The 21,302-nt window shown below is 37.0% G+C and overlaps 2 protein-coding genes across 2 annotated transcripts; one reads left to right on the forward strand and one right to left on the reverse strand.

Annotated features, from left to right (window-relative positions):
- Positions 1-5,467: 5,467 nt before the first annotated feature.
- cxcl13 (chemokine (C-X-C motif) ligand 13) lies at positions 5,468-6,738 on the forward strand. The gene is made up of 4 exons (XM_073839937.1): positions 5,468-5,588; positions 5,836-5,971; positions 6,339-6,422; positions 6,536-6,738. Exons 1-4 carry the CDS (start codon positions 5,525-5,527, stop codon positions 6,576-6,578), a joined length of 327 nt encoding a protein of 108 aa, XP_073696038.1. The 5' UTR covers positions 5,468-5,524; the 3' UTR covers positions 6,579-6,738.
- A 202-nt stretch (positions 6,739-6,940) lies between these two features.
- On the reverse strand, positions 6,941-21,080 carry cnot6l (CCR4-NOT transcription complex, subunit 6-like; the record flags this gene model as incomplete). The annotated part of the gene is made up of 6 exons (XM_073839519.1): positions 6,941-7,458; positions 11,973-12,178; positions 14,170-14,372; positions 15,158-15,385; positions 20,683-20,834; positions 20,917-21,080. Coding segments are annotated over 6 exons (990 nt in total), but the record flags the coding sequence as incomplete, so codon positions are not given.
- Between the last annotated feature and the right edge of the window lie 222 nt (positions 21,081-21,302).

Raw genomic sequence — 21,302 nt, forward strand, 5'->3', positions numbered from 1 at the left:
AATTGGGCTGATTCTGAAAGCCTTTTTTAAAATATTTTTATTTTATGCCTTAAGCAAGGGAACAAAAATGAATGAAAATATGAGTACATGAACAAGAAGTTTATTTTCTCTATTATAGGTAGAGCCATTTAAATTAGAGGCAACCACTGCATTTTTAAACCGTCTACAGTATAAATAACAAAAAATAAACGACTCAGTTGTTTCTTAGTTGTATTAAGTGCAAACAATAAATGCAGCCATAATCAAAGTAGGCTAGTCTCTCAATATTCAAAGTGCAAATAGAGAACGTGTCTGTCAAGCATGATACAGAGCTATAGACAACAACTAGACAATCTGTTATAGCCTACATACTAATAACAGCCTAGATATGTTATGTAGTCTAATTTGCAAACATTGGGGAGTCGCTCTCTAAACATGGCGTGCGCATTTTAACGATTGCACAAAACTAGGCAGTGCTGAGTGTGCATTCTATAATACAAGAGATTACTTTAAAGGAACACTCCACTTTTTTGGAAACAGGCTCATTTTCCAACTCCCCCCGAGTTAATAAGTTGAGTTTTACCGTTTTGAAATCCATTCAGCCGTTCTCCTGTTCTGGCGATATCACTTTTAGCATAGCTTAGCATAGACCATTGAATCCTATTAGACCAATAGCATCACGTTCAAAAATGACTAACGAGTTTCGATATTTGTCCTATTTAAAACGTGACTCTTCTGTAGTTATATCGTGTACTAAGACCGGTGGAAATGCAAAGCTTCAATTTTCTAGGCTGATTTTTTAGGAAGATTAGGAACTACACTCCCATTCCGGCGTAATAGTCAAGGAAGTTTGCTGCCGTAATAAGGCTGAAGCAGGAGCAGTAATACCACGCAGCACATGTGCAAATGCTAAACTAGCTGGGAACTCATTTCTGATAATACTCCGCCTGCTTCGGCCATATTACGGCAGCAAACTTCCTTGACTATTACACCGGAATGGGAGTGTAGTTCCTAATCTTATCAGCCTAGAAACTCGCAGCTTTGCATTTCCACCGGTCTTAGTACACGATATAACTACAGAAGAGTCAAGTTTTAAATACAACAAATATGGAAACTCGTTGGTCATTTTTGAACGCGATGCTATTGGTCTAATAGGATTCAATGATCTATGCTAAGCTATGCTAAAAGTGATATCGCCAGAACAGGAGAACGGCTGAATGGATTTCAAAACGGTAAAACTCAACTTATTAACTCGGGGGGAGTTGGAGAATGAGCCTATTTCCAAAAAAAGTGGAGTGTTCCTTTAACAAAAAACATTGAAAGTGGGGGGACACAAACAGGATATTGAAAAGTGTGGAAATTACACCTCTGCGTGAACCATAGACTGTAAAAAATATGGACGTAGTGTACGTCACCCGTAGGTTTCTAAAGAGCGATTTTGAAGCTCATAATGGGCGGGATTCGGTCGTCGCAATCTTGGAATCGCGTCATTGTGCATCACTCCAGGATAATCGAAAATGGGCAAAGAGGCGGGACGTGGGTGAAACTGGTTGCTGAAACCACACCCGCCTAGCGCGACAGTGGTGACAGCAGCTGCAATCCTCCTGTCACTCAAGTGGCCATGCCCTTAATTATGCCTTTAAGGCTTAATATAACTGAAACGGATGAGTTATTCAAAAAAATTCACCCCCCTCACAGTTGACATGAAGGGCGAAATTAGCTATATAGACCAAAACCACTTTTTTGTACCAGGCTGTAATCATATTTTTTCTGCTGTAAAGTTGGGCATTTTAACATGGGGAGTCTATGGGATTGACTCCCTTTTGCAGCCAGTCTCTAGCGGCCAGTCGATGAATTGCAGTTTAAGCCACTTCCGTGTTGGTTTCAATAGAGAGAGAGGGAGGTTGCCGCTTGGTGTGAACTGAACTCTGCCGCTGAGTTATCATCTGATATGAATGCATGCCGCGTTGTACAGTATATTGAGACGGAGGCACCAGAATTACATCTGACAGAATGTGTGCGCTGTAGCACTAAATATAGTATTTTTCTTCAAAAGCAGATTGTGGAGACCTTTTAATTGTATACAATCAAAAATCATATCACACAACCCTAATCAATGCAGTTTGTGCAAATCCAGAACAGAGGCTGGTTGAGAGAAAAAAAACAGTCGGTTCCGAGTTTCAGCGGAGCTCAGTGACAGGGAGTGATTGATGGCTAATATCTCAAATCTGCATTAAAGGTAAGAATGTAAAGATGAAGTTTAAATGGTTATGTAATGTTGGAGAGAACAGCGAACCTGTCATTGTATCGGCTCACAACATTCTGTGCAGTAGTTAGGCTAGCGAAAGTTTTGTAAAGAAATGAAAACAAGTCGCATCACAACAATCTCGAACTCGCACAAATGCTCCTAAATATATTTTGAGGTCGCGCAAATTAAATTTTGGGAGCATATGCGACCAAAACGGTCGCAGTTTCGAGCCATGGCAAGAGTGGGCTTGTGAGCAATGGAAGAAGATGAGCAGGTCTGATGAATCATGTTTTCTTTTACATCATGTGGATGGCCAGTTGGATGTGGGTCGCTTACCTGAGGAACACATGGCACCAGGATGCACTATGGGAAGAAGGCAAGCTGGCGGAGGCAGTGTGATGCTTTGGGCTATGTTCTGCTGACCTCTGACCTTGGGTCTTGCCATCCATGAGGATGTTACTTTGACACATACCACCTACCTAAGCATTGAAAACTGTATTCCCTGGTTGCTGTGGCCTCTTTCAGCAGGATAATGCACTCTACCACAAAGCAAAGATGGTTCAGAAATGGTTTGAGGAACAAAACGAGTTTGAGGTGTTGACTTGGACTCCATATTCCCCAGATCCTAATCCAGTCGAGCATCTGTGGGATGTGCTGAACAAACAAGTCCGATTCATGAAGGCCCCACTTCACAATTTACAGAGCTTAAAGGAGTAGTTCACTTTCAGAACAAGAATTTACAGATAATGTACTCACCCCCTTGTCATCCAAGATGTTCATGTCTTTCTTTCTTCAGTCGTTAAGAAATTGTGTTTTTAAAGGAAAACATTTCAGGATTTCTCTCCATATAATGGACTTCTATGGTGACCCTGAGTTTGAACTTTCAAAATGCAGTTTAAATGCAACTTCAAAGAGCTCTAAATGATCCCAGCCGAGGAAGACGGGTCTTATCTATCGAAACGTTCGGTTATTTTCTAAAAACATTTACAACTTATATACTTTTTAATCTCAAACGCTCGTCTTGCCAAGCTAGACAAGACGAGCATTTGAGGTTAAAAAGTATATAAATTATATATTTTTTTTTAGAAAATAACCCATCATTTTGCTTGATAAGACCCTTTTTTCCTCGGCTATGATCGTTTAGAGCCCTTTGAAGCTGCGTTTTGGAAGTTCAAACTCGGGGGCACCATAGAAGTCCATTATATGGAGAGAAATCCTGAAATGTTTTACTCAAAAAACAATTTCCTTATGGCTGAAGAAAGAAAGACATGAACATCTTGGATGACAAGGGGGTGAGTACATTATCTGTACATTTTTGTTCTGAAAGTGAACTACTCTAAACGATCTTCTGCTAACATCTTGGTGCCAGATATCACAGTACACCTTCAGGGGTCTAGTGGAGTCCATGCCTTTATGGGTCAGGGCTGTTTTGCCAGCAAAAGGGATTCAGATTATTCTGCTTGAACTTTGACATATTGCATCACAGTATTATTATGCATCAGCCCTAAAAGAAAGCTTTGTTTTGTCTGTAACAGTCAAATCAGACCACACAATACAAATGTCAGATGGCAGTATATCTGGGGGTGAAGATAATCAGGGCCACAAAATGTCGTTCAAACCGCTTTAGTTCTGTGAAGACATGGGAACATAAACTTTTAGTCTCCCTCAAACTAAAACATGAAACTGAAAGTTACATTTCACATCATTTCAAGAGAACGAAAACCAGATTCCAAAATGAAACAGTGAAAGTTCTTGTTTACGGATAAAAGATCAGTCCAAGACTGCCCGATTGTGATAAGAAACATTCAACATGCAATAACTTGTTTATAAAATGAATCTATGCATCTGTAAATGTATTTGACCCCCTTTTGTAGCTCATTTATTGAATAATTTTGATCTTGAGTTGAGTCATCTTATTGCATGCAGTATCCACCTTATTTTTCCTGTAAGAGCAGGCGCAACAATTTTTAAATTTTACTTGTCTGGTTTAAAGAACGTTAAAGAATAAGGTGGATAGGCTATATGTGACCCTGGACTACAAAACCAAATATATACACTTATATATGTGACCCTGGACCACAAAACCAGTCATAAGGTAAAATTTTACAAAACTGAGATGTATACATCATATGAAAGCTCAATGAATAAGCTTTCTATTGATATATGGTTTGTTAGGATAGGACAATATTTGGCCGAGATACATCTATTGGAAAATCTGGAATCTGAGGGTGCAAAAAAATCAAAATACTGAGAAAATCACCTTTAAAGTTGTCCAAATTAAGTTCTTAACAATGCATATTACTAATCAAAAATTACATTTTGATAGGTTTATAGTAGGAATTTTACAAAAAAATCTTCATGGAACATGATCTTTACTTAATTTCCTAATGATTTTTGGCATAAAAGAAAAATCAATAATTTTGACCCATACAATGTATTTTTGGCTATTGCTACAAATATACCCCAGCGACTTAAGACTGGTTTTGTGGTCCAGGGTCACAAATAAGTGTCAATTTTTTTTCGAAATTGAGATTTATACTTTATCTGAAAGCTGAATAAATAAGCTTTCCATTGGCTTGTTAGGATATGACAATATTTGTCCGAGGTACAACTGAAATCTGAGGGTGAAAAAACAAATTAAGAAAATTAACTTTAAAGTTGTCCAGATTAAGTTCTTAGCAATGCATTTTACTGATCAAAAATAGATTTTACTGTAAAAAAAATTGACAAAATATCTTTATGGAACATGATCTTTACTTAATATCCTAATGATTTTTGGCATAAAAGAAAAATTGATTATTTTGTCCCTTACAATGTATTTTCGGCTATTGCTACAAATATACCTGTGCTACTTAAGACTGGTTTTGTAGTCCAGGGTCACATATGTGAGAGAATGAAATATCTTCTAAATAGACACTTTATTATGAATAAAAAAGTTCTAACTAATCCAATAAAAATACAAAATGTAAATGAAAAAAAATAAACAATAAATCAATTCAAAAGTCCCTTGCCATGTGTTCATTATTTCCAGTAAGTTAACAAAATCCATCCTTGAGATTTAGAAGTTAATATATTCCATACTATAATGTGAATTTACGTGATTATCTTTCCATCTCATTTAAGAGTACATCTACGTAATTATTTCCCCTGACAGTAAAGTTCCAACTCATGCATTTTTTTTTCACCCACTTGCTATTATTGGTTTATTACTTCCTCTTCTGAGCATCAATATAAACTGGGCAGAAGACGCCTATCATCCTAGACTTGCTTCACTCCTCATCTGATCTCAGCCTCAACATGTCACTGCTCTCTTACCTAGTGCTGGCAGCTACTGCAGTCTACTGCTTCACAACTGTATCAGGTAAGAGCATCGAAATGTATCTTATTTTTTAGTGGTGCAGCATTCTGTGTGCTCAACATTATGTGGTGATTTTGAAGTACTTTCAAAAGGGTAAAATGTCTTCTAATTTACTGCAGGTTAATTATGTAGTTATTGTCTATCAAATTAGCATTTATTCTGCTTTCTGATCAAATTTATGTCTGATAGAATAAATAGTTGTTTCTGTAAAGGAATGTCATCCTAACTGTATCTGCATGGCTTCTTTCAGCATTGCCAATGGAAGGCTTTGATTCCAGCAGCAGGTGTCATTGTGTGACCACCAGCACAGCCGTAATCCCACCTCGGCTGTTCCAGAAGATTGAGATCCTGCCTCCGGGAGCACATTGTCGCAAAATCGAAATCTTGTGAGTCATGATGTTTTGCTTCTACACGTTGGTAGCACACACACTTCAATCACAGACATGAGGGAAATGTGCGAGGGGGTGCATGTTTCCTCTGTTTTGACAAACCTCAGCGAGCGCTCGCGAAAATATGCTACATTATAGCCCACGCAGCTCTCAGACAAATGTCACTTTTTGCCCAGACATATTAGGCGGATTTGTGTACACTGTACATTGTGTACATTGTGTTTTTGCAGTGAGGACCATTTTGTTATTTTAAAATCTAAAGAACCTTTCTCTGCATTTGAAAGACACCATTGATGCCAAAAGTTCAAGTTTTTAGAGTTAAATACTGTTGCATATATTTATTCAATCTTTGTAAATTCCTCAGGATTACCAAAAAAGACAACAAAACAGTTTGCATAGACCCTGACGCACCATGGATCAACAGAGTCTTCACAAAAGTAATGAGGAGGTAGGGTTGAAGTCTTAACTCCTAAAATCAACACAATCTAATATAAATTTGACCTTTTGTTTTCTTTGTCTTTGCATTGTCTAATGGTCTTCTTTGGTTTCTTTTTCCTACAGCAGAAGATATGCAAAGGAAACTGCTGCACCCACTGTGGCATAAATCAAAGCGGACAAGAACTTGCGATACAGCAAGTTTCCATTTCCTACTTTTTCAACTATTCCTCAAACGTGCTGAATGTTACTAGGCACAAATGAAAGATTTGTTAACATAGGCTGTCTAGATAATCTGTAATTAATATTTTGAAATAAACATCAAACAATTTCTTCCTTTAAAATGACATCTTTATTGCCTTTGAGGTGGGAGACAAGGACTTTGTTGAGATGTTCTTGTTTTACAAATGGGCCACATGTAGCACCATTTTCAACTGCAAACAAAGATTTTGCTTTCACAACCTCATATATGTTTACAGACTAAACAAGATTTACAAAATGTGTGTTTCTCAGCTGAGGAGAAATTGAAAAAGTCCCAAAGTCATTGAGAAAATCTAGTGATAAAGCCATCATCAAATTGGGGAAATGCTTGTTCTTTTTGGGGGGGATATTCTAACCACATTTCAAAGTTCTCAGCAATGCTCTACATTATCTTACAATCATGCAAGTCCTTCATTAATTTGCATTTCTCATCAAGACTGACCTCAAACTGCTAATTTTCACATGCTTTTATTACTAGTTTAAAAATACTGCATGTTCATCAGACTGAATTAAAACAGCTGGAAATATGTTCAGCTTGTTCAGTGGGAATTTCTGAGGAGAACATAAATGTATCCATCAGAAAACAAACGTATGTTGATTGCAAGTTGGCTCATCACTGCTGACCAAGACATGTTTTAATAAGAACAACATTATGGCTGGGTAGTCATCATGTCTCTCTGGTGAAGAGAAGAAATGGACAGATGAACAGAGGAGTGGATGGAAGGGTGCAGGGATGGATGCTGGTGCTGGCTCACTCTGTAAGCGTCTTGCTTTCACAGGCAGTACTGCTGTAGAAAAGATGGTTCAGACTAGGCACAGTTTGATCAAAAAGGAATGCTCTACTTATCAATCAGTTTCTGCAAGAGTGACAAAAAAAGTGAAAGCACTGGTGTTCCACTTTTAAAATCCTCATTAAAATACTTTTTTAAATACTCTGCTTAATTAAAATGTCAAAAAAATCTCCAATGTCAAATATGATGGTGCTGCCTTTATCCAAACAAACCAAACATGTCATTAAATCTAACAGTATGGGAGTTCATTAGTATGGATAGCATGTATTGTCTAAAGTTTGATGGCAGTAAGTGATGAGTAACATGCAGTCCAACACTAAATAGTCCACTTCAGCATCTTTGACCTTTCTTTTGAAACGTATTACTCATACCAGCTCAACACAGAGCAAGGCACAGTCTGCTAAAGCATGTTAGGAAAGCTATAGCTTTGTCCGAATAGGCATTGTGTAAGCCTGGATGTGTTGAATAGACTACCGACAAGCGATGTTCCTCACAAGTTGAACATCATAAAATGCTCAAAACCTTGCTTTAAACAGTTTGTTGACTGCTAGATTTAACAAAGTCTGAATTTATGCAGGGAAATGTCCCTACAGTAGTCATGTGACACACAACAACACTAATGCCACTAACATCAAATAAATGCTTAGAAAATGTATTAGTTTGGCCAAATTCATTGTTTAAGATTGCAATACACTACACAACTTTTGCCACGGTTTGCAGTCTTGACTAGAACCGCACGATTAATTGTTAAAAGTTTGCGATCTTGATTCAAACACACTTGCGATCTTATTTCTAAATGACACTGACAGTCATATAACATTCAAATCTGCTTTTGCGCTGCTGCTGACACAGAAAGAGAGCAGTTATCATGTCTTTTTAACCACACAGTGTTATTTCTGTTTTACAACCAGTCATATTATCACAGAAGAACTGGGATAAACATTTACAGTTCGGGTATAAACACTGATGTTTATGGTAGCGATTAAAATGGAGCAAATCATCTTTTCAAAGTAAATTTTGCTTCAAATTGGCACTTCAAATATTAAAAAAATTCACAATTGTGATTACAAGTGATGTATTTGTCAATGAGTCATTCATTCAAGAGATTTGTTCAAGAATGCTGATTCATTCAGTATTGGAACAAGAAGTATTTATGAAGGAGTCATTCATTCATTCAGTCAAATTAATGAAACATTTTTTAAATAGAATGAGGTAATTCTTATTTTGTTACAACCTCTAGGAAAAAAAAAATAGTGCTTTTCAATTAATCCAGAATCGTGCAGCTCTTGACAAGATCACACTAGCTGCCTAAATTTGCAGATTTGAGTTGACAAATTTCACAGAAAATCACATCGTTTACGATGGGCTCAGACTTTTTAATAATTAAAAGCATTTTTTTTTTAAGACTGTCCAGTCGAAAGATATCAAAACATTTTGAGCAATTTAGCCGTTTCTACACTTGAGGTCAAAAGTTTACATCCCCCTTTCAGAATCTGCAAAATGAAAGGGATCATACAAAATACATGTTATTATTTATTTAGTATTGACCTAAATAAGATGTTTACATATAGTCCACAAGAGAAAATAATAGTTGAATTTATGAAAATGACCCCATATTAAAAGTTCCCAAAACATCCCCTTGATTCTTAAAGGAACACTCCACTTTTTTTGGAAATAGGCTCATTCTCCAACTCCCCCCGAGTTAATAAGTTGAGTTTTACCATTTTGAAATCCATTCAGCCGTTCTCCTGTTCTGGCGATATCACTTTTAGCATAGCTTAGCATAGATCATTGAATCCTATTAGACCAATAGCATCGCGTTCAAAAATGGCCGAGTTTCCATATTTGTTGTATTTAAAACTTGACTCTTCTGTAGTTATATCGTGTACTAAGACCGGTGGAAATGCAAAGCTGCGAGTTTCTAGGCTGATAAGATTAGGAACTACACTCCCATTCCGGCGTAATAGTCAAGGAAGTTTGCTGAAATGAGTTCCCAGCTAGTTTAGCATTTGCACATGTGCTGCGTGGTATTACTGCTCCTGCTTCGGCCTTATTACGGCAACAAACTTCCTTGACTATTACGCCGAAATGGAAGTGTAGTTCCTAATCTTATCAGCCTAGAAAATTGAAGCTTTGCATTTCCACCGGTCTTAGTACACGATATAACTACAGAAGAGTCAAGTTTTAAATAGGACAAATATGGAAACTCGTTGGTCATTTTTGAACGTGATGCTATTGGTCTAATAGGATTCAATGATCTATGCTAAGCTATGCTAAAAGTGATATCGCCAGAACAGGAGAACGGCTGAATGGATTTCAAAATGGTAAAACTCAACTTATTAACTCGGGGGGAGTTGGAGAATGAGCCTATTTCCAAAAAAAGTGGAGTGTTCCTTTAATACTGTGTTGTTACCCGAATTATCCACAGCTGTGTTTTTTTTGTTTTGGTTTAGTGATAGTTGTGCATAAGTTCCTTGTTTGTCCTGAACAGTTGTTTGAAATAGTTTTTTTAAAGCCTTTTTGTGTTTTTGAACCCTTTCAAACAATGACTGTATGATTTTGAGATCCATCTTTTCACAACTTTTTTCAACTGAGAGACTCGTATGCAACTATTACAGAAGGTTCAAACTCATGCATTTAGAGCCACGGGGGTGAAAACGTTTGAACAGAATGGAAATGTGTACATATCTCTTATTTTACCAAAAAAAAAATTTTTTTTTTTCATTTAGTACTGCCCTTCGGAGGCTACAGAAGATAATTACATGTTTCCCAGAAGACCAAAAATTTACATTTACCCTGATCTTCAAATTAGTTTTTACCCCAACTCTTAATGAATTGTTTTTTATTTATTAGTGAGCGTTTAACACCTTCTGTAATAGTTGCATATGAGTCCCTCAGTTGTCCTCAGTGTAAAAAGATGGATCTCAAAATCATAGTCATTGTTGGAAAGGGTTCAAATGCACAAAAATGCTGGAAAACAGTGGGCAGTTTAACTGTTCACGAACAACTATCACTAAACAAAAAACAACAGTAAAAACATGGTATTAATAATAACGTAAACTATTAAATTAAATTAAAATTATTTTCTACATGTAAACATCTTGTGTGTAACAACATCATGAATTTTGTATGATTTCTCTTATCTTGGTAGATAATTAACATTTTGCAGATTTTGAAAGGGGGATGTAAACTTTTGACCTCAACCGTAAGATTGTTCCTTTCAAATCTGTTGAGATTTAAAAAGTTGTGTAGTGTATTACAGCATTTAGAGAAATTAAGCGAATGATTATGTCTGAGCTTGTCAACCTTGAAAACCATAAATATGTAAATATAGTGAGAACAGCCTCTAACTACAGAAATCCTCTTGAAGTGTATAGTTGTGCCCAACAAATAAAATGAAAAAGTGATTTCTCTTCTTCAACAAATTACAAAATGACATTTATAAGCATAAATTAACGTTCATCCTGTACTGATGCAGCTGACAAGCCATTAGTGTTGAAACAAAAGTGAAACAACAGGAGTAAGCTAAAATAGCCTGGGTTAAATGGTAGTTCACCCAAAAATGACTTCCACAAAAGAAATAAAAGCTTTGGAACACCATGAGGTTGAGTAAATGATAACAGTGTTTTCACTTGTGGGTGAACTATGACTTTAAACTCCTAGGTAGTCGTTTGACATCATGACATCTCTGAGACAGAGAGGACTTTGTATCGTGTAAATATACATCAGTACGGTGATGTGATTTAGATGCCGACGCAAGCAGCAAGAGAAAACAGCACAGCTGGGTTATAATCAGTAGGGCTGGGATCCTCTTTAATAGTGTAAATTTTGGACTTGAAGACAAATTTGCATAATACTTCACATTGCACAATTACAAATTTTCAATTAAAAATAGATTGCTGAAAACTCCAACCTCACCGCAGTTTTCAGTTCATAACCTTAATGCAAATTCATCCTCTGGTAACGTCAAATAGGGGAACTTGAGTTTGTAATGCACAGGATGCAGTTACTAATATTTGATGTTGCACAATAGAAGAAACAAATGTGATTTTATTGTACTGGGAAATTTACTAATTTGAATGCTGTCATAAAGACAGAAATTCTTTGTCAATTGTATAAGATGATGAAGGGGATGTTTAAAAGAGGATGCAGATTGAAACTACTTTTGTTGTATTACTCACGCTGACGTTATTATGCTACATGATCAGTCTTGGCTTAAATGACACATTTCTACTATCCAAATACTGACACATGGCTTACAATCTCACATTTAGATTCAGACAAACAGATCGATTTTCCCTGAAAGCAGCCTTTGTTTGGTACCAAACAGAGAATCCCAACCCTAATTTGTTGGAAAACATAATAAGATCATGTGCAAAGGTTAAAAAAGGAACAAAGTAGGCGAGTACTTCATTCCTTAATGTGTGTGCCTATATTTGTAGGGGCTCATCATAAGGGTTCGTCCTTGGTTTAGGGTTTTTAGATGAGTAGGGGAAGGGGGGCTGCACTACCTGTGAACAGGCAGATGCAGCCCGTTGAGGGGGGGTAAAGGCGGGTGGTACTCCAGCTGAGCAAGGAGGGAAAAGTGATCGGAGGGGATGTGCGGGTGAGGGCAGCCGGTTATGTTGTTGTCCTTCAGCCACTGAGTCTCCAGTGGACCCAGAACGCCCAGAACACGCATGTGTGTCTTAGAGAAGAAGATGTAATCAATCACACCCTACAAAAAAAGGAGAAAGCAGGTTTTAAAAAAAGGGTAATGAAATAGATTAGGGCGGTCACGATTCCTCCATGACTCGATTTAAAAAAAATAATAATTTGACTGAAGTGGTGCATTCCATGACTGAGAATCCATGAAAAGCATTATTAGACCATTTCTAAGACTGCATGATATATTAAACCTATTTAAAAATCATAATAAAGCATAATGCTATTGTAAATTCACAAACGCTACGATTCAATTATATAAATCTATGCGATGCAGGTTTAATAGACGCGCTCAATTATTTACACGTGTGTAGGTTATGTGCGTCTTAGAGCGGCTCTGTTGACAGTAACATAAATGCTGCTCCACACAAACAGTTATCATTTGCACATGTGGCGCTTCTCAAACTCCATCTATGCATATTGCTGAGAGTTTGGGTTTATTATAACGATTATCTGGGAACTAGGGCTGCACGATAAATCGTGATATCGCAGTTGATATTACTTGTCAGTAAAGACTAGGTTCTGTTATCAGTAGTAATTCTCCATCTGAAGGCCAGAGGGCGCTCTTGCACGGAAACTCCAAATACACCCTGCAAAAGAATCACTGCAGCTGAATAAACAAAAGATTTAACTGCTTTAATTGATTCAACGTGACTAATAAAAACACAACCATGGCAATATATGATTTAGTTGAGGTCTTATTATAAATATAATTAGAATTTTCCTTATAATAAAGTATATAATAATGCAATGCCTTTATCACTGCTTGGAATACTATGAAATATGTGGCGTGCCTTATTGTGTGTATAAGAAAACTGACATTATGAAGTGAGTTTGGAGTAAAAACATGTTGTATTTTCATTTAAATGTGGTATTTTAACATGCTTTCAGATGTAGCAGCATTTACTACTAGGGCTGTTCGATTCCGAAATTTTTGGAATCGATTCCGATTCCGATTCCTGGTCCTGCAATCGATTGGATTCGATTCCAGAATCGATTCCTCGCTGTTGTTGCCGATTCTTTTTCGTTTCTTGTTTTTAAGATTGGTGGAAGCTAATTTTGCGATGAACGCAGGATGTAAAGGTCGTAGAAAGTTGCCTGATTTACTGATTTTAAATTGTAATTTTGTCTGCATTGCCCATGAAATTAGTCATAACCCACAACTCAGCAGTGGACATGCATTTATTGCATGAATAAAACAAGACATGACATGTCTAAAATGACAAAATTAGCAAACTATACACTGAAAGAAAATGAACAGAACTTTAACAACAACACTGATGTAAGAGCTCGTGCCGTATCAGATGCGCTCTCTGCGTTTTCTTTCATTTGCCGATAGAATGGTTAGAAACATCATTTATGTAAGATGTAAATAATATCAAGACCCTCGATCACGTCATGATGATCTATTCTGTCGTGCAGCGCTCAAAATTGTGGACAACATGAGCCAGTTCCCCCGTAAAAAAAACTTTGTAATCGTTTTTTGAACTGGTTCATTTAAATAAACGATTTTTTTTCGTGGAAACAAATAAGACTTATAATAATATTAGCGAGTAAGAGGCAAAATGCATGCATCCTTAAACTCAGAAAAGTTCAGAAATGACTCGTTTTCATCGGTGACCGAGATACACAGCCTTAATGGGATGCAGTCTTCCGTTTGAGGCACCTAATTATACGTTTTGCTGAACTGAAAACGTCTCTGAATGAGGAGTCGGTTCCCCTATTATTATTGCCTCATTGCAATTATGTATTTTAAATAATTTAAAAGGTTATTGTTTGCTTATGTTATAATTATCCGATTAGTCGATAAATCATCAGAATAAATCAACAATTATTTGATTACCAAAATAATTGTTAATGACAGCCTTAAAACAGATAAATAAAATTTGTGACAATTTAAAATCAGGACCAAGCAGCAGCCTTCTAGAGCACTGGTTTCAGTACAATACAATAATGAAGCAAGTCATAATTCACTAAAATCGTGAAAACTAAATATCTACTCACCTTGAAGTCATAGGTGTAGTTGGTGTAGGGCATGAGATTCCCCTCGTAGGCACTCTTCAGCTGGAAACTGTGTGTGATACTGCCATCGGGCTTGCCATTTTTTCCATTGCAGCTGAAGTTGGTTAGACAATCGCTGTAACGCAGTTCCTTAAAGTCTTTGTGATTTTCTGCGACTCCACCATTACTCAGATACTCCACCACACCTTGAAGAAAGGCCAGGAAAGCCTAGTAAGAGCTTCATGCCAAATCTGAGGCAAAGGTTTATATTAATATTTCTCTCAGAAATCACATTAAAAAGTTATCCACTCAAAAAAAAAAATCGTCATTTACTCACCTTCATGTCATTCCAAACCTGTATGACTTTTTTTCTTCTGTGAAACATAAAAGAAGATATTTGGAGAAATGTCTCAGTGGGTTTTTGTCTATACGAAGGAAGTTAAAGGTTACCTGCATTGTTTAAAATATCTTCTTTTGTGTTCCACGGAAAGTCATACAGATTTGAAACAGTAAATGATAACAGAATTTTCATTTTTGGATCATCCATTACTTTGATATCGCAGCAGGTGAACACTGTCGCTGATCCTATCCAACTTATTTTTCTCATAAGGTCCTGCTATTTTTATCTGTCCAAAAACTAATTTTGCTGCTTGATATTGAAAATTGCTGCGTCTTACCATATTATTTTAATGTAGTATCTTAATTATGAACAAACTGGTTTGTAGTGCAGTTTTAACATTTACTGCACGTTGTTATTCTTCTCATTATTTCTCTATAGCATTCTCGCGCATAGGCTTACTTCCACATTTAAGAATACGGTGGATATAAGGGACAAAAAAGGCCAACTGCCTGCCAACCACTCCCTGTGTGCAATAATATAGCTGACTGATCTCTCATCTTAGTTAGAACTTACACAACAAAGATTGCACAAGTGAGTTCCCTATTCCCTCTAACTTTTTATCCTCAATAAGCAGTTCCAAACATGACTTACCGGAGTCTGGGAGGGAGTTGAGGTCAGCGCACAGGACGATAGGGATGGAGCTGGTGTCTGATGTGGGTGATGCAGAGTTGATGGAGCTCGATGCCCTCTCAGTGATACTCTTTAGCTCAGATAGGAACATCATGGTTTGGATGAGCTTCACATCTGAGTACTCCGGATCCCAGTGCATGTGGGCATTAGCTACCAGCAGGAGCTGCTTCTCTGACGGTTGCTTTAAACCTGCATTATAACACCAGTAAGATATGCCACTAAAGAGGAAGCAAATGGAGCTGTATCATCTAAACAAGATCTTTTATCATTAATGTCATTGCTCTTAGTTCAGGGGGAAGTCAAAATATGGACAGGAATTCTAAATTACTATAGATCGATTCCAGAGAAAAAAACGATGTAAGAAAACGATGAGAAACAAGAAATAAAGCGGAACTCGTCAAAAAGTGTGCGTGCTTAGGAAATTGTATTTAGCTGTATTGAGGCATCATGAAGGACATCATGTATGTTTTCATTGAACTCCAACCTAGTACTCAATTCAACCAAAGACTTGACTAACTTGGCTTACAAAATTTCCCCTTCATATGATATACTTACCCAGATAGCACACGTACATCTGTTTAAAATCACTTGAACTGGAAAGCATCTGCTGTGTGTACAAACATCTGACAGATGTCTGTAAGATGTCAGTTTTACGTACAGTACTGTGCAAAAGTTTTAAGCCACTAGAATTTTCACCTCCAAAAAATGGTTTTAAGTCAGTTATTTCTACCTTTTGGTGTAGTGTGTCAGTAGGAAATATCAGTTTACATTTCCAAACATTCATTTTGCAATAAATTGTAATAATCCAGTGAGATTTTTGTTTGCACAAGGAGTCTGACAACAGCCAGTGCTCCACACAGAGATCTGACCTCATCATCATCCAGTCTGTCTGGAATCACATGAAGAAACTGAACAAACTGAAACAGACTAAATCCAGAACAACTGTGGCAACATCTACAAGATACTACAAGAAACCTACCTGCAAAGCTACAGTCAGGCATGAAAATGGGTCAGGGGTGAAAAAGGTGAGAAGGGTGCTCAAGGGCTGATGCGGCCTCTGATGGGGCCGGGAGGTGGGGGGACTCCCACAGAATAAATATGACGACCTCATTAGGTGACATGCTGTAACTTAACTTGTTTATTCTTCCATCATGATTGACAGCCAAGATTTTTTTTTTTGGGGGGGGGGGGGGGTGTTTTCTACCATTATCAAAAAACATACCATCAACCACAAATACTATTTGCTATTGCAGACCGAGCATGCCAGAAAAAAAAAAAAAAACATGTTGATAAAAGTTTCACTTTGCCAATTTTACTGTAGCCAAATAAGTTGAATGGAATAATAAGCCAAGCACAGGTTCTGAAAAAATACTGTATTGACATTTGTCTAAAGACATATGAAATAGAGCTGCATCGTTCTGCCCTAACACACTCATACTGCAAAAATAATGTTTGTATTAGTGTTAACGATAACGATACTTTAGCATTAAATGTAACTTACTCTTAAGGGTAAGTTCACATGAAGCGTCTAAAAACGCGTGGAAAACGTGCTTCTGTAGCGTCTGCTGTTTCTAGGCAACCATGAAGGCGCAGTCAGTTACAAAAACATTTCTGCTTCGGATTTTTAAACTGCGAGGCTCCATTGAAAATAAAGAGCTTGCATGCGCAAAACCCGCTGCATGTGAACGGCCCCTAAGCCTTTGTTGACACATAAACACCACGAAATTAAATTGTGGATCTCTCCCCTGTCTTCTTCTCCCATGCGGATTGTCTTGTAGGAAGAAATGGCGCCCTGAATGTCATTGCGATCTACACGGTCACCTGTTTTGGCTTCAAAACGGTGAATTTCGAAGGGATTTTCATGCCTGTACAGTACTGATGAAAGTTTTAGGCACTTGTGTAAAAATGCTGCCTGTAAAATGACGATGCTGTCAAAAATAATTTCATAAATAGATTATTAATCGATTCAATTCTATTAACTAAATTAAATCAACATTTGGTGTGGCTATCCTTTGTGTTTAAAGCAGCTTTTGCCATAGATGCACTTGCTCATAATTTAAGTCTTTGTAGGTAGGTTTCTTGAAGCATCTTGGAGACGTTGCCACAAATCTTCTGAATTTAGGCTGTCTCAGTTTGTTCAGTTTCTTCATGTCATTTCAGACAGACTGGATGATGATGATGATGAGATCAGATCTCTGTGTGGAGCACTAGCTGTCGTCAGACTCATTGTGCAAACAAAAATGGACAACTGGATTATTACAATTAATGACAAAATTAATGTTCAGAAATGTAAACTGATATTTCCTACTGACACACCACAGCAAACAATCTAAATAACTGAAATAAACCATGATTTAGCAGGTGAAAATATTAGTGGCCCAAAACTTTCGCACAGTACTGTACATTCTAAATCCTAAACAACTTAAAGACATTTAATAGACATCTATTTGACATCTGATAGAAAGCGTTCTATAGATGTTTTACCTGAACACGGAAGTAAGTCCGACTCTTAACTGAAAGAATGCTTTGCATTTCCGGTCTGCATTGTTTCTAGTCAAATTAGGGTATATTCCGAGCTAGTAAACTAATGTTAAACCTATTAAAATGTTTTTAAAAGCACATGGCTCTATAGCGCCATCACTTGGCAATGTCGCAATGACCGTCATTTGACAGTGCCTCACTTTAATGAGTGTGTAGATGACACAAAGCAGCGGACGTTAGCTACATTAAAAACAGATGGACGCTATTTGAATGGGTTCCTATGGAAACCGGAACAGAAAAGCATTCAATCTGACGTTAGAATTCGTAATGGCGGCGCTCATCGTTTGCTCAGGAAAAAGGTCTATAGACACACTGCAGGTGAGCAAACACTCTAAAAATATGTCTTCGGATATAAATGATTCTGCATTTCTGAATGAATCATTTGAGTCAATGATTCAGTCCATACAGAAATACAGACTTGCTTCATTCTTGAATAAATCAGCTGTGTGAACCACAGACTGTTAAAAATATGGACGTAACGTCAGCTGTAGGTTTCTGAAGAGCAATTTTGAAGCTCATAGTGGGCGGGATTCGGACGTCGCCATCTTGGAATCGCGTCATCGTGCGTCACTCCCAGATAATCGAAAATGGGCAAAGAGGCGGGACGTGGATAGAGCTGTTTGCTGAAACCACGGCAGTCTAGCGTGACAGTGGTGACAGCACCGTCAATCCACCTGTCACTCAAGTGGCCACGCCCTTAATTATGCAGAACCTTAAGGCTTAAAGGTGCAGTGTGTAGATTTTTGCAGCATCTAGTGGTGAGGTTGTGAACTGCAACCAACGGCTCCCGTCCACCGCTCACCCCTCCCTTTACAGAAGCTACGGTGGCCCACAAGGGATTAAGATGTCGTCGTTTTAGACAGCAAAAAGTAATGAGGTTTCTTTTAAAACGTAAATTAAGGAATTATATTTACTTAATTCAATAAAACAATGTTATTGTGAATATTACAGTTACTTGTTCATCATTGTGTCAGTGTTTTTCCGCTAGAACAACAGTGATGAAACACGATCTGTAGAGCAGTTTGTCCGTTTAGGGCTACTGTAGAAACAATACGGCGACTTCCATGTGAGGGGACCCGCGGTGTATGTAGATATAAACTGATAATTCTAAGGTAATAAAAACGGAATGGTTCATTAAGTAAGGTCTTTATACACCCCTGAAAACATAGTTATGTATACTATATTGCATTTCTGTCTAGAGATCACCTTAAATATTACACATTGCACCTTTAATATAACATAAACTGATGAGTTATAAAAAAAATTCATCCCCCTCACAGTTGACATGAAGGGCGAAATAAGCTATATAGACCAAAACTACTTTTTGTACCAGGCTGCAAACTTATTTTTTTTCTGCTGTAAAGTTGGCCATTTTAACATGGGGCATCTATGGGATTGACTCCCTTTTGCAGCCAGTCTCCAGCGGCCAGTCGATGAATTGCAGTTTAAGTCACTTCCGTGTTGGTTTCAATAGAGAGAGCGGGAGGTTGCCGCTTCGTGTGAACGAATCGTATGAAAGCATGACTCAATGACTCATTCATTAAGACTTGCTTACTTTCATATTTAAAAGTAGCTTATCTTTTTTCTAACATTTCATATTTTTATATAAAAAACTGATTTTAAACAACAAGCACATAACATTATTTGTACTGTTGCAGTTTTACAATGTAAATGCTTTCATGCTACATTAAATGCTTTCGTTTCATTAAACGTGTAAATGGCACTCCAGCTGCTTCTGTTTCTTCTGCAGTGCAAAGATCAGTTTTGTTAACACCAATTTCATTTGTTTGGAAGAAGCCTTATAGTATCTTATTAAATTAAGTGAAATTATTAATAAAATATAAGGATTTGAAATGAGAGGTAATGCATGCATTTAATATGGTTAGAGAAAAAGGCTCTTTTATAGGCAAAAAAAAAAAAAAAAAAAAAAACAAGACCTGAAAATCTATTTAAATACATTTTAATACGCAATAACTTTAGTCATATAAAACAAAACTGTGGCCAGTGAAAATGAGCAGCTAGCAAAACCACTAGCCACAGTGGCTGGTGAGCAAGAAAGTTAATGTCAAGCCCCCTCGCTATTAGTATGTCATTAGTAGCATGTTTGTTCCCCACATTAAAATGATAGCACTTTAAGTACTTCATGCTAAAAGTAGAACTTATTGTTAAATTGTGAATTTTAGTACACTGCATGTGTTTTACTTGTAAATAATACTACGGTATTTTTCATGAAAATCCATTAAAACAGAACTTAGTGATAGTAAATATAAAAATCCACTCAACTTTTATGTAAAGCATTCACACCATAGTTTTATGCACTTATAAAACACTTTTGTATGTTTGGTGTACTACAACTGACTACACTTTAATTTAATTGAAGTGTTAGTTAAGTGTATTTGAGTACCACAGTTAGGAAATTGTATTCATCACTAGTACATTAGTAATACATAAAAAAAAAAAATCTGATTACTATATAAAAGTCTACCAAGATTGAACAATTTTAAAGCATTTAAAGCACACTTTTAACAAATACACTACTAAAACTCCGCTGTATATTTTTACAAGAGTATGCTTTATTTCAGTGAACTAAAAACAGTTTAAGTATTAGTGGTATTTAGTATCAGTGGTTCCAAGTGCACTGAAGTACTACTAAAGTAGAAATATACTTTTAATGATTGTATTTATAGTGTATAACTTTTACAATTTTATTAAGCACAAAAAGTAGTAAGTAGCATTTGTAGTAAGAATGTACTACAAATGTACTTGCTTGTATACGTATTTTAGTGCATTCAAGAATACTTTAGTTTTTAACCTGGAATTCTCTTATGTAAACATTTTAAACCTTGTGAGCTACTGCCATCTGCAGGACACAGCTAAACAGAAGGCATGTCAGTGACGAAGAGGCAACCTAAACTGAGCTATTAATTATCATTCAAGGTCCTTACCACTAGCAAACAAGTCTTTCTTCACCTCCAACAGGACAGCTACTCCGATGTTATCTTTGGTCATGACTCTATTCAACATAACCTCCGAGCCCTCTGAGTTTGCCATGGCAACCTGATTGAACTCCACTGTGTGTTTCTGCACCAGAGCAAATCTAGAAAGCAAAAAAAGTGCACGAGATGAGCTTAATATCATTTCACTTTGAACCTTGTAAGAAGATAGAAGGAGATACTCACTTCTCAGTCTTGAAGAACACAGCACAGCCGTCCACATGTTTCCTCTCCTGTTCCGACATGAGTTTGGCACGAGACTTTGGACAGAAAAAGCCATCATATCCACGCTCTTTCAGTGTTTCCAGAAAGAAAGTGTAGTACTGCTCCGTTTCCACCTCCTGCACATGCAGAAATAAGAATTAAAGCAAAATACACAAGTCAAGGGAAATGTATTATTTTAACATATTGTTAACCATTTAGAACTATATTCTTTGGGTTGTCAGCATTTTTGTGTATATTAACTCTTTCCAACACTGACTGTATGATTTTAGGATCCATATTGTCACACTGAGGACAACCGAGGGACTCACATACAACTATTACAGAAGGTTCAAATGCTCTCTGATGCT

The sequence above is a fragment of the Garra rufa genome, chromosome 5 (genome assembly GCF_049309525.1).
Source record: "Garra rufa chromosome 5, GarRuf1.0, whole genome shotgun sequence".
In the NCBI taxonomy this organism is placed as follows: Eukaryota; Metazoa; Chordata; class Actinopteri; order Cypriniformes; family Cyprinidae; genus Garra; species Garra rufa.